We start from the raw sequence: 14,273 nt of genomic DNA, 5'->3' as shown, positions 1-14,273 counted from the left end.
ATATTACCCGGAGTCGACTCCGGAGTCGGAGTCGAGCTGATGAAAAATGCTGGAGTCGGAGTCGGTAATGGACGACGAAACCTACGTCAAAGCCGACTACAAGCAGCTTCCGGGACAGGAGTTTTATACGGCAAAAGGAAGGGGAAAGGTAGCAGATATTTTCAAGCACATAAAACTGTCAAAGTTCGCAAAGAAATATCTGGTTTGACAAGCCATCTCTACCTGTGGCTTGAAAAGCAGCATTTTCATAGCTTCTGGGACTGTCAACCAAGAAATTTACGTGAAAGAGTGTTTGAATAAACGTCTGCTGCCTTTCCTGAAGAAACACGGTACTGTACTGTTTTGGCCGGATTTGGCATCTTGACCAAAAAAACTGCTAAGGACGAGCAGCAGTTCAAGGCAAACTGGCTTTCTGCGGCGAAGAAGGTGGACAAGGTGGCTGTAAAAAATCTGATGGCAGGGTTTCGCCGGTCCAGCGGAAACGACTTTTAACTAATAAGATAAACCGGTCCACCGGTTTTGATCACTGAAATACAATTACAGTCAAACTTCTCTACAATGAACTTCTTCTATACAATGAAGCTCTCTCTCTCTCTATAATGAACAAATTTCAAAACACCATTTATTGTATTCTGCTATAATTTCTGTAAAATGAAAAAATTTTCTGGTCCCGTCAAGATTCATTATAGGGAATTCGTCTGTATTAGAAAAATCTATTGTTCATCCTATTCCAAACTTTTTACCTTTCTGGTGCGATTCGGTTTGTCAAAATGATACAAGAACCTGGTTTAATGAGCATCTGTCTAATTATATTTTTGTGGTTATATACTTGAAATTATCATTAAAAAATCGTATTAATCTTCAGCATTGGTAACGCATCGTTGCTTGGAATTAGCCTAATAATGGAATTCGATATCATGTTTTAAAACCCGTAAAAACTTATTTGAAATAGAAATAACAAGTCCGGACATGCCTCAAATCGACGGCAAAGTCGAATATAAATGGAAAGAAGCTAATGCTGTGTATTTGGTGGGACCAGCTGGGTCTGGTGTTCTATGAGCTGCTGCAATTGTGTGAAGCTATCACAGGAGCTTTGTATCGAACTTAATTGATGCGTTTGAGCCGGGCATTTCGTGATAAACGGCCACAATATTTGGGAAGCCACGTCAAGGTGATTTTACAGCACGATAATGCTGGGTCACATGTTGCAAAGCCCGTAAAAATTTGTTTGGAAACACACATATGGCAAGTCCTACACCATCCGCCGTATAGTCCAGACAAAAAATGAGTTGATTCGCGGATTAAGTCAAAGGTCGACTCGTTTTTTTTACGTCGCGGTCGGTATCCGTATACTGCCAGAAAGATGGGAAAAAGTAATATCTAGCGATGGACAATACTTCAATTGATCAGTTTGTTACCATTTTTCGGAATAAATTTCCAAACATTTGAAAAAAAAATCCCTCATTTATAATTTTCGCTCCCAATGGTTAAAATCAATCAATTTTCATGAAATAAGGAACAAATCTACTTTAGCACAAATTGTTAAAAATAAACAATTTTTTTTTTGAGTGTAGGAGAAGGGATTTTAAATCGAAAAGGGATTTTAAATCGGACCACTTGTACTAAAGTAGATTTAAGCCTGAAATAAAGTCGGCTATAAGAATTTTCGTCGGCTTTTTTGGCGGTATGAATTTATCGCAAAAACACGGACTTAGTACTAGGCATAAAGATCAATTATTAGCAAAACTCGACTTGAGCTAATATTCACTAGAATATGCCAGGAATTAAAATATAAAGGGCAACCCTTGCATAGTCAATTACTTACTTGTCAGCATGTTTTTGGGAAACCCAAAGATTTACTTCATAGCAATAAATTAATGTAAGAAATGTAAATATTTAACATTCATTACATCAGCCATTTTAATACTGTTCTAGGAAGAAGGCATGCAAAAAAAAATGTTCTGTGAATGGCTTTTTTGGGAAGTCAATTGCCCATATGTAATAGATGATTCCTAAATAGGTATTTGCCATTTTGTAATATATTGTCATTTGAGTCATTTAAGTAATATATTAGGTCTGTTCGCGTACTTTTCCAGTAAAAAATATCCAGTAAAAACTAGCAAGAGAGTAAGAGTGTATTTTACACTCTTTGCTTAAAATTGCTGAAAAGTACACGAACGGTATCCAGTAACTATTTGCACATTGAAAATTTCAGCTGCTAAAACATTGAAAACAAAAAATAAATCCTGTATATTTAACTTCCAATCGTAGTTGCCGAACATGTACATTGTATTGGTACTTTGTTTGTTATCATAAACCAGCTGACAAACTATGCTATGGTTTGCAAGATTTTACTGGGGAAAAAATCTCTAGCAAAAACTTGCAATTTCTCTATCTCATAACTGTCAAATGTTGTCTCTCTCCGGCTCTCTTTTGTTGGCGTTTTGGTGTAAACGAACGACTTCCAGTAAAAATTTGTAATAATTATCAAAAATTATCGGGTTCTCGAACGGAGCTATTGTATGCCTGGAACTAACCATAGTACCACTGTGGCTTCCAATCACCCTCAGTACATTATATATTACAGAATAAAGTATAAACGTTTAGGTTGTTTTATAAAAATTAGGACCATCTTTATTTTAGAGTACAACAGTTCATCATTTCAATTAAAAACATAACGTATCTGTAATAATATTTTAAGCAATAAAATAACTTATTTATCTCGAGGTGGATAGTGTTCATTACTGCCAATTCTAGATACCAATAAAACAAGTTTTATTAAACGTTAACAAATTTTTTTGTTTATTCTTTGTGAATTCTGAACACATTTGTTCTAATATTCGAATTATATTGTATTTTATTGCTGAAATGCCAAACATCAATCATCACCACATACGTGGGTTATTTTTTTACAGTTCTACTTAAAGATAATAAAATGCGCTTTGGGATTCATGGGACCAATGGAAGGTGATGATGGTGGTGGATTTTAAATTTACCAACAGATTTGTACACCTTCTGCTTCCTGAGCTTTCAATTCGGATATTATGAAATCACGAAAGATTTCATAGGACTCATCTATATCTACGTTATGGATAATTTTATGGAAATTTCCGGGTGTTAGACCATAAGCGATCTCGGTGGCTGCAGCATCTAAACGTTTCTTTAAAGTTTCCTCTGTTTCGGTATTGCGCTTACGCAACCGTTCTTCCAAGGCGGCAATCGAGGGGGGATTGTTGTAAATCAAAATGGGATTTAGATCAGTCTTTTTCACCTGTTCCACTCCCTGGGGTTCGATGTCCAGAATGCAAACCTTACCGGCATTTTGGACTTTTCTTACAGCCTCTTTGCTCGTACCATACATATTACCACTGAATGTTGCCGATTCAATGAACTCACCATTGGCCACAGCCGCCTCCATATATTCACGTTCCACAAAGTTATAGTGAACGCCATCTTCCTCACCCGGTCGGGGTTTACGTGTTGTGTGTGATACGCTAAAACCAAAGGTATTTGGGAATTCCTTGAAAAGCCTATTCAACAAGGTACTCTTGCCGGAACCCGAAGGTCCGCATACAACAACTGGTCTGGGTCCCTGTTTGGACATAGTGCTAAATAGCCTATTGGCAATAAAGAGAACGCTAATCATGTTTAAAAATTTTTCTTCGCAGATAGAGTGAGATTTATTTCTTTTCGTATAAATTTAAGCTAGCAAAAATTTTGTTTTTGCTGGTGTTGTTAGTCGCTTGAGTAGGTGGATGGATATGTTTTTTGGGTTTTCGGTGATTAATGGTGTAAGTGCAGACTAGAAGAGAATAAGAAAATAAGACACAGAATATAACCCCAAAGGCTGTGCGAATTTAAGACCATTTTAACTGCATAGTGAGACTAAAAGAAATCATAAGCCACAAAACAAAAAGCTATAGATGCATAACAGATGAAATGAATTTAAAATTGAAAACAAAATACAAAATGATCGAATGAAAATAATACTCTTTGTAAAATGCAACAATTTTTTATTTAATTTGGACTATAATTAAAAAATGTATGTCAAAACTGAAGAAATAATATATTTTTTAGCTCAATTCTTTAATTCTTACAAAGCATAAAATCATATATACGCAGAAAATAAAATAACCACCTTTTTGTTAAAAAATTTAACATAATTAAATTTTGCTTACAACCAATTTTAAATTAAAAATTATTTTTAAAATCCATTATATATATAGTTTTACTATTGTTTCGATCATCATGGTGATAATTTGGTGCTTAAATCAATTTTCCTGAACGAAACATAAACAATTAGAATTGGAAAAAGATTTACTAGCTTTATGGACATGTTTCAAAATAGAAATAACCTATTACATGCGGTCGAATCTTAAATGCCCTCCACCACAGATAGCATTCAAGAAAATTTCCTATTATATTGTACTCGTGATCTATTGGAAGCAGTTTCTTTTTTTGCTCTAGAAGTCGTGTAAACCTACAAAGAAATAGTACAAAGTTTTTTTCTTTTAGACGCTCTAGAATGATTTATATGAGATTATTTACGGCCACGATCAGGTTAATCAACTATAGCATTCGATTACCTTAAGTGATTTGCGGTCGTTTTTTGAATGACAAACACAGAGTCCCAGAATTTGATTGCAACTTGAATGTATGTGCAATGAGGAATTCCACACCAAAACCTGTATTCCCCTCAAGTTGAAAACAATATATGGAGAAATTTATTTAAAATTCTTGCTAAGAGTTTGTGTACAGCATACTTCAGAGTAGAGGTGTACACGTGACACGAAATTGTCGTGGCTCACGCATGAGTCGTCATTCACGCTGATGGCAACGGCGGGAGTGTGCGCGAGCGTGATTAGAAAAACAAATGTCGTGCGTGAGCGTGAGTCACGAAATAATTTCTTCGTGAGTGTGCATAAGTAAAGAATTTCGGAAAAATACGCTCACGAAAATAATCCCGCACACAAACATAAAATCCTTACGAGTAGAATTAATTTACAATTTTAGTGACATATACGATGTTAAGAGTTTAATAACGCTCTTGAGTTTAATCATGCTGATGTTTTCTGACACGTCCCTAAAAAAAATTTCACATAAAATTATTCGTGAGTCACGGCATTTTTCGTGAGTCCTACCAAACAATATCGTGCATTAGTAAGATTTTTCCCTCGTGAGTGTGCGTGAGTAAAATATTATTCACGTGCACACCTCTGCTTCAGAATATGATCCCCTACGTTTTTGGCTGAGTCATTTACAGCAACCTTGCTCACCACATGTAATTTATTTTATTTCATCATAAACTAAAAATGTCACAAGAATGAGAGCAATAACATAACTACTCCAATAAAAATAAAAAAAGGTTGACTTTTCAAAAAAATTAAAAAAAAAATCTTCCAATTTTGGAGAAAGTCAACTTTTGGAAATGTAGAAAAAATCGATAGTGGACTCTTAAAAGTTTGAACAATTTTTTTCATAATTTGTAAAACGGTTTACCAATTTTGCTCCTTGACCTTATTACAATACCTTGTTTGTCTAGGTCGTAGGTTTGGTTTAATCAACTTCAAATTTAGCAAAAGTTTCTTTTTTTTTTTTGAGTCAGAATGAAACCCCATCGCTTTTGGAAAAAATCGGATCAGATTTAGATATAGTTCCCATACATATATTTGGCCTTACTTCGATTTACGTGAAATGTTTGAAAGGAAATCGGTTCAGATTTAGATATAGCTCCCATTCGATTAACATTAACATTCATATGACCACAGAGGCCAAATTTTTACTCCGATTTACGTGAAACTTTTCATGACAAATTTAGTCAGAATCGGTTCAGATTTAGATATAGTTCCAAATTGTTCAAAATTTCACTCCTATTTACTTGAATTTTTGCACAAAGAGTACACTTAAAATTTTAGCAATGTGTGTCATAATTGGCCAAAAAAAATGCTCACAAAATGGCGAGAATTCCCACATTTTCATTGTAAAATCGCCACTGCTAATTCGAAAACTTGTAAAAATGACTCTACAAAGGGTGCAGACCAGGGCTGTCAATTTTGCCGATTTATCGTCATTTTGACGATAAATGGGCACAGTTTCCGATTTTTGCCTCGAAAATGACGATGTTTACTCCGTTCAAAAATTTGAGAAGATCAAGCGAATTCGAAATCTGAACCGATTTCGATTAAATTTTGCCTACTTTAAGGGTGCTTAATTATATTGTATTAAATTTGAAGACGGCCGGTTAGTAAATAGGCTCAATACGACCCCATTTGTTGAAATCGGGCGATACATATGTGAGGGGGCTATATCTAAATTTGATCAGATTTTTTTCCAAATTCAATAGCGTCGTCCTTGTGCCAAGAAAGCACTGAACCAAGTTTCATCAAAATAATTGCGACCGGAATCCTGCGAACAATACATAGACAGACCGACCGATGAAGGGACGAATACGCATAGATCGACTCAGGAGGTGATTCCGAGTCGATCAGTATGTTTTATGGAGTCTATAATCAATATTTCCGGTAGGCACAGTTTTACAGATCAAAATTATTATACCCTAAACACTATGTGGGATAGGATATAACATCTGGATGCATTTATGGTTTTTAATGTTTAGAAGCTGAAATTTTGAATATGCAAATAGTTAGTGGATGGCGTTCGCGTACTTTTCGGCTATGAATTACATACCATGCGTTCAATGCGTACAATGCGTCCGATGATCGAAGAGTTGAAATTTCTCTTTGAAATCAAAAGCTCGAATAGTCTGCCGCAAACAGAAAAAACTCAACCCTTCCATCAACACACGGATTGACGCATTGTGTGTAATTCAACCTTTGCTCAGAATGCGTAATAGAAAAATTTACTAAATATAATAGAATTCTGTGTCTTTATATGAAATGAATACCTTTGTTTTGTTTTTAACCAAAACATATGTTTTATTTTAATATTATTTAAATTCCCGATTTTTTTAAGGATTTTTAAAAAGCAAGTGCAGATTATGACGATTTTTTCGGGAAAAAGTGAACATTTTTCTTAAAATTTTATTGGCAGCCCTGGTGCAGACTTTAAACTTTCCTTACTTTTTTTCTTAAAATATGAAAAATTTGTAGTTATATTAGTTAATCTCATATATCAGAGATCCAAACCTGAAAAGATTTTTCCCTTTTAATTAGAGCCTGTGACCAAAAAGGAGGAAAATGCAATACTGTGTTGATTTGCAAAAGACATTAAGGGGAAATTTCCCTTAGCTTCTTTTTTTCTCACTAAGTCATGCAGGCCAATAATCAAATTTAATAAGTATCTTCTGTACGCTAACTAACTCCCATCCTAACATTTCTTCTTCTTTATTTGCAATTCCGTTATCCGGATATAAGCGATCATACAGTTAGTTAATAAATATGTTAAAAATTTAATTTCATAAATAGCTCTCGATTTCTTGCAGCTGAAATCAGCAGACAGTTCAACTCCTACTCTTTCTCATGAGCGGTTCAATTTTCTGAGCTTTCTTAACATTTAATGATTATATTAAATCCCATTAGGTCCAACAGCCCATACTCTAACAGGTATTCATCCCAATATTGAACATATATGTACATAACCAGCAATTATTACACGCAATGAATACTGAAAAGTTCGATGTACTTGGGATAAATTGTCTCACACTATTTACGGCATGAATAAAATATTGTGAAATATCTCAATGCCGGTAAGAAAAGCAATATGCGTCAAAACAAATCATTAATATGCCCAAAAAAACATGATACAATAAATCAAAGAGCCACTCATACGAGGAGGACAAATACACCCAACTATCGTAATAATTACAAGCGTCTGATCATAAATCTAACAGCTTTAATTTTAACTTGGAAAAACTTTCTTTTTCATTTTAGATGGATAAAATCAGCGACATTGGAGACGTGTTTTTTCAGCATTCATCTTTGGTATTTATTACGATGATTAAATATCCCATAATAAAAGCTAACCAAAAAGAGGACTTTAATAAGGAGACGCATAAGATATGTCGTTCATATCCAAGGCTAGAAAAAGAAAATCGATACTTGTAGGCCATATACGTTGTTGCTCTTGTTTGTATGGAAAAACAACCACTTCTTCGCCCATGCCCATTTAGTTATGCGCCGTATCTCTCAAACATGATGAAGAATGGGGAAAGGGTGTTTGGTTGGCTGCAACACAAAAAGAAAATTTGTTGCCATAGACCCCCAACACCACCACCACAAGAGAAAAAAGAGCCGAAATAACTAAAGTAGAAAATGCAAGATGTTATTTGAGCCCACTTAAAGGGGGCCACGATAAGAAATCCAATAAAGCAAAAGCAAAAGATAAACCACAAATATGCCAGATACCATTATAATGATTTAATTACCAACTTTAAAAGGTATTTAAATTTTTAACTTCAACATTTATGTATCTTGCTGGGGAACATTAAGAATTGTTCGCTTGGTTTAGAAGGCGAAAAATAACGGTTATGCTCCAAACCAAATCGGGTATACATACAATTACTGGCGGTGGCCACCAATAAAGTTCGTATGCACTTTATTCAGACATGTACACATGTTATCATCGGACACTCCGAGTGTTTTTGGGCCATAAAAGGTGTGGTGGTGTCACTAAACTTGGAAGTTCCATACCAAAATATCCAAAGGTAACAATAAGGAAATCCATAATCTACACCATGACCGACCATCAAGTATGGATGGAAGATACTGAGGTAATGCATTTTGAAAACTACCACTAAAATAGGTCACAAATATATTTTAAAAGTCAAGAACACATACCTTTGAGATACTAGACGATAATAATTTTCCACTGGAATATTCTGCAAACGTCGATTTATTTGTCACTACAAAATTATCGTTGTTAAGATTCGCTGTTTGCTATATGATAAGGTGTTATTTTTTCCACTTGGGATTTGGGCCCTTTTCAGTTATACACAACTTTCAATGAGGTCTCTGCTCTCTTAACACAATTTCAAAACAGTTAAGTTTTCAGATTTTTCTTTTTTTAATTCCCAATTCACTGAATATTCACCATTTCCTTTCTTCAGATTTGTTTTGTATGAAGACACACGATTGGTTTGCGCTCGGTTTGTCAATTGTACTACTATACACACTCACTTCCGCCGCTAGACTGACAATTGCTTTAGCACTACGCTCTTATGAGCATGAGGGCTAAATGTATAGCATATACAATGCGAAACATGTACAAGAGCTTTATGCCAGATGCGCTCCAGTAAAAAACACCGAAAATAATAAATGTATCTCCATGTCGAAGATGTCCATAACGACTAACGAAGAGTGTGGATATAAACAAACACACACAATATACAAACATTTTTTGTACATTTTGAGTAGGAAGTCTGAACTCTTAAAATAACAGTGATTTTTTCTCTTACATGATTCTCTTTTTAGTTGAACTTTAAACGCATACAACTTAAATGGGGTGACCACATTTTACATGGATATATTAAAAAAAAATAATATTTACTAAAAATTCAACTTTTAAAATACGTATGGTCCTATTTTAATCTAAAACTGAGAAATTTTTGGCACTTGGGGTTTTTATTTATAGTTTAAGATCAATAAGCCAATGAACAATAGGAGATAAGAATTGCTCTAAATTGTTTTCTTACGTCATCGTTAAATTCTTCCCATTAAAATTGAGAATATTATTTAATTTTTATTTCCATTTATGCACAAACAATAAATTAAGATTTAAGATTCAAGATCAAAGATTCAAGAAAAATGGAATGTATTGCTATTAAGTTGGTGTTAACGTTGAGTCACTTAATAACAATTCGCTATATTTTTGTGCTACTTTTTATTGTTTTAATTACTTCTATGTACCACTTTCTGGTACTTTTGTGCGACTTACTTTGTAAAGGTGGGTACTAAGTTCGAGTTCAACCGCTAAAATCAAATACATCTTTGAAGCAATTTTTGATGGGGTATAGCCCAAAGCAACTTTTTATAAATTTAATATTCTTTAAAATGGATTATTAAAGAAAATTAATCGTGAAAAATGGTGATTTTAGCGGCTAAACTCGAACTTATAACCCACCTTAACTCGTTGAGAATAGATCTATGTGTCAGATCTATTCTCAACGAGTAAAGATAACAATTTCCGATTCAATTAAGAAATTAATTGTTCCAAGAAATTTTTCCTTTAAAATTGCTTCATTGGCGAAAATGATTAAAAAACAACTATATACGGGCTTAAGTTCGGCCGGGCCGAATCTAGAGCTCAACCGAAGAACCGTTTTCGGCCTTCGACCAAAAATCGACAATCGACCGATTCATTTATATCGATTTGTTATAATTAAAACAAAAAACCAAAAATCCTTCATATGGGAAAAAATAACTACATGTCCATGTAAAAACAGTTTTAGGTAATAAAATGGAATAATAATAATAATAATTACGGAGCCTACTATGCCAACATTTTAGAGCAACAGCAATAAAATATTTAAGCGCTCCACCGACAGGCGTGACCAGCGAACAATTGTTCATTGCAGCGGGACGTCTTTTTCCGAACGAAGATCCAGTTTGTATGGAGAAAAAGTACAAAAATTCCTTTTTTTTTTGCCATTATAATATGAAATTAAGGAATTTTAAATACTAAAAAGTCTGTAAGTTCTAAAACAATATATAAGATTTTGACTGAAATACATTTTTTTTATTGTTTTTTGTGCCTTTGTTTAATAAAATATGCTAATATTGAAGTAAGCCACTCCAAACTTATTTAGTTAAAAATTTTAGGAAAAATTTCGGCTTCGGTCGATAATCTCAGATGACTCTTCCAAACTATTTACGGACCTAAGATACCTCTAGATTTTGAATTCCAGGCAAATCGCATAGAACTTCCGATGTTTAGACGCACAAGAAGTCAATTCCGGATATCCGGCTATACCAAAACATGGGGCAGATTCCTACCATATTTGGTACATTTATGTGTGGACCTAAAATACCTATAGATTTTCTATTTCAGGCAAATCATATAAATATTGTAGTGTCCAGAAACTCAAGAAGCCAAATTGGGAGATTGGGCTATATGCTGCCTATACCTATCTATATGAGGGCTATACCAGAACATTAACAGATTCACACCATATTAAGCATACCAATGTGTGAACCTAAAATACATGTAGTTTTTCAATTTCAAGCAAATCGGATAAAAACTTCAGTGTCTCGATGCTCAAGATCCCGAATCGGAGAGTCGGCTGGTATGGACTTGATCCAATTAAACATTTTTTATTGTATTTGCAGCTTTATACGAGTTAGCAGTTTTTTATGTGTTTTCGGATAATAATTATAGTTGAATTTTTCTATGGATTTGTGTTAAAATTGGAACTATTTTTTATTTTATTTTATTCTATTTTATTTTAATTTATTTTAATAGGAAATGTACAAATGTTCAATTTTTTTCTTAATTTTTTTATCATTTCATTTGATTAAAAATTTAATTGTATTAGATAATTTTAAATTTCATTCAACTTTTAATTGGAAATAGTTTGGTGATATATTTTTCCGAGAATAATCATGAACACTATTCCATTGCAACATGCAAAGATTTCATTGGGAATTTATAAAAAGGCTAAGCGACTTGCCACTCTCATCAGTGACTTACAGAGTGCAACCTTTAACGAATTACAGGTTGTTTTTAGGTCAGTTCAAACCAAGCTTGCAAAATATTAGGCTAAAATATAATGTAAATATGTATCTTGTCCTTGATCGAAGTTTACAACTATTTAAAAATTACTTTTTTAATAATCCCTTTTTTGTAAATTTACAGAGATCCTCAGTGAGAATAGTAAGTATGATAATGATATATGGTCACGTTGTATTAGAATTAACGATTTATCGTCACTTGGGCAATTTTTAGGGCAAAAAGTGAAAATGATTTCACAATTTATACCCAGAATTTGATGATTGAGAAATTTGGCACAGACTATTCAATTGAATGGAAGACAAGGTCTATAAAGTAACTCCATACATTGAGCTAAGCGTAAAATCTCAGAGAGAAGTTCACCACAAACAGTCTAAGTGAGCCTAAATGGGCTGCCACTGTACCTAACCCAACCCATTAATTTGGTTATCACTCCCATTTTGAGTGGTAGTTATTTTCTTTTTAATAAAATGGTTGTTTTTTCGTGAAACATTTTCTATTCCTATTTTCATATAAAATGGCACATTTTTTAGACACATTTGCAATCACATAAAAAATTTTTTAGACACATTTGCAATCACATAAAAACAAATCTCTCTAATAGGCTCTACACAGTAAATCAAAATCCACATTTTTCGAGATTTGAAATATCTGATTATAAGGCAAAATACAGTTGAAATCTAGTTAAAATCAATTTTTGTAGCGTATTGTGAAAGTCGTATAAAAGTTTGTTAATTAATCGAAATACAAAATAATTTATGATTGGAGGTCGACATAAATTTGACTAATTTTCGAAATACATTTAGATATTTTAAATCCAACGGGTTAGCTGATCTTAGTACACTAAAAAAACAGTGAATCCACCAGGAATGTTATGGTTAATTTTAGGAAATCTTTACTAAACTGTATTACAAACGCATATTTCATAAAAATAAGTAAATTTTTTCGATAAATTTAAGAAAATGTATTAAACATATTTTTTTAACTTGTTAATTTCGAAGTTTGAAGGAAAATTTCGGTGTTTTAAGGAAAAATTGGAGTTTAAAATTGCAGAACTTTTCTTTAGTGCAATACGAAGTTCGTGACGATTAGTAAATCTTTATGCATCATTCGTGTATAATTTTCCACTTTTTTTAGTTCATTTAACTAACGTACACATAAACTTTATTACAGTCAAGAACTTTTTTTCAAAACATAATAATTTCATAAACTAAAATAGAATTAAATTGGCTTTATTGCCATATAGCGTTCACTTTTTAGAGTACAACAATAATAAAAATTATAATTTATAACAATAATAATAATTTATAATAACACTTACAAAATATTAGACCTTTAGTTTATATTCCACTCTTCAAATCTATTTTCTGCCTTTCGGTAGACCCTAATGAACACATGTGTTTACTACACGACGCGTAACTATACTTGACAATTTAGATATCCCACTGTATAGCCATAATTCTTTTTGAATACCAAGAATAAAAAAAGTATTTTTCTGAATAAAAATTGTTGCATTTTTCAAAGACAAGTTCGAAAAACATATGAAATGACTTGAACTTCAAATATTGATGATATAAGTGATACGAAAACAACAAGTCCATTTACAACATACCTTATTTGGTTTTGTTTACTGCACAGGAAAGGTCGCAGCGGATAATAAAATTACCTACTCCGTTCAGCGGTCAAGTATTGACTAGCTCCTGCAAGAATTTGTGGACAATGTCCTTGAAAACAAATTTAGGAGACTACTTGGCTATATACTGGGGGCAGACAATGCTAGTGGAGTCTTTCTCCGTGTTCTCAATCCAATTAGAAGGGTTATTTTTCTTGTATTTGCATTTACTTCAAAGTTGTTTTTGTAATTTAGTGTTGCCAATACTCGACTTGAGATATTATTAGTGTTTACTATTTATAAGAGATGTCGCTGCTGGGCATGGAGAAACTGAACACAACCGTAGCGACTGTCGGAGTTAAGTAAAATATTGATAAATATGTTATCGATCTAAGATAACTTATAGTGCGGCCAATATCTGGGATATATTTTGAGGGGAAGAGAAAATTTGTGTATGGGGTCAGCTGTTTAATCGATACGATAAATACCTCGCCAGCATTTCAGTGTTCATTTTTATCACCATCGCTACCATGGGCTTTTAAGTTAAGGTAAGTACTATGTACGCTTTTCGAGTTGGAATTTTCGGGGGTACTTTATTAAAACAGTTCAATATAAAACAGATAAATTAACTCAATTCTTGTTCCTCTAAATTTCGGCAAGACATTATGGGAATATGTATGTTTTCATTTATAATTTTGATTATTTCAGGAAAAGTAATTGCGAAAATAAAGTGATTTTCAACTCGAAAATCGAACAAAGTACTCATCTTAACACTATAATCGTCAACTGTGATGGGAAATGTACAAAAAACTTAAAGTAAATTGGCATCACTATTTAGAAGAGCCATTTTGATATTTTGTGAAACATCTATAGAAACTATGGAGATAATGCGCTTTGCAGACTATCACCCTGCCAACATTTTTTGAATTTGACGGCGCTTCTGAGAATCCCCACCACGTCGAAAACAATCGTATACGAC

At 33.3% G+C, this 14,273-nt stretch overlaps 2 protein-coding genes across 4 annotated transcripts in view; both read right to left on the bottom strand.

Annotated features, from left to right (window-relative positions):
* The window catches only part of LOC142221216 (dihydropyrimidinase-like), a 62,856-nt gene extending 49,420 nt beyond the window's left edge, over positions 1–13,436 (bottom strand). Inside the window, exon 1 of one of the 2 annotated variants that reach the window (XM_075290840.1) lies at positions 13,295–13,436. The gene's annotated coding sequence lies outside the window, so the exon portion shown is untranslated. Of the gene's footprint in view, positions 1–8,795; positions 9,259–13,294 lie in introns of those variants that run through there. The other variant, XM_075290839.1, reaches the window with a different exon arrangement.
* On the bottom strand, positions 2,609–13,436 carry LOC142221217 (guanylate kinase). Of its 2 annotated transcripts, none has more exons than XM_075290842.1 (2): positions 13,295–13,436; positions 2,609–3,802 (listed from the first exon to the last, which is right to left on the bottom strand). In XM_075290842.1, the coding sequence occupies exon 2, from the start codon at positions 3,644–3,646 to the stop codon at positions 2,993–2,995; it is 654 nt and encodes a 217-aa protein (XP_075146957.1). In that variant the 5' UTR covers positions 3,647–3,802; positions 13,295–13,436; the 3' UTR covers positions 2,609–2,992. The 2 variants fall into 2 exon arrangements, with proteins under 2 accessions (XP_075146957.1, XP_075146958.1); XM_075290843.1 differs by having other exon boundaries at positions 2,609–3,617; positions 13,295–13,434.
* Positions 13,437–14,273: the final 837 nt, after the last annotated feature.

The sequence above is a fragment of the Haematobia irritans genome, chromosome 1 (genome assembly GCF_050003625.1).
Source record: "Haematobia irritans isolate KBUSLIRL chromosome 1, ASM5000362v1, whole genome shotgun sequence".
NCBI classification, from domain to species: Eukaryota; Metazoa; Arthropoda; class Insecta; order Diptera; family Muscidae; genus Haematobia; species Haematobia irritans.
The sequence above is the reverse complement of the archived record's forward strand: the minus strand, read 5'-3'. Positions and strand labels throughout refer to the sequence as shown.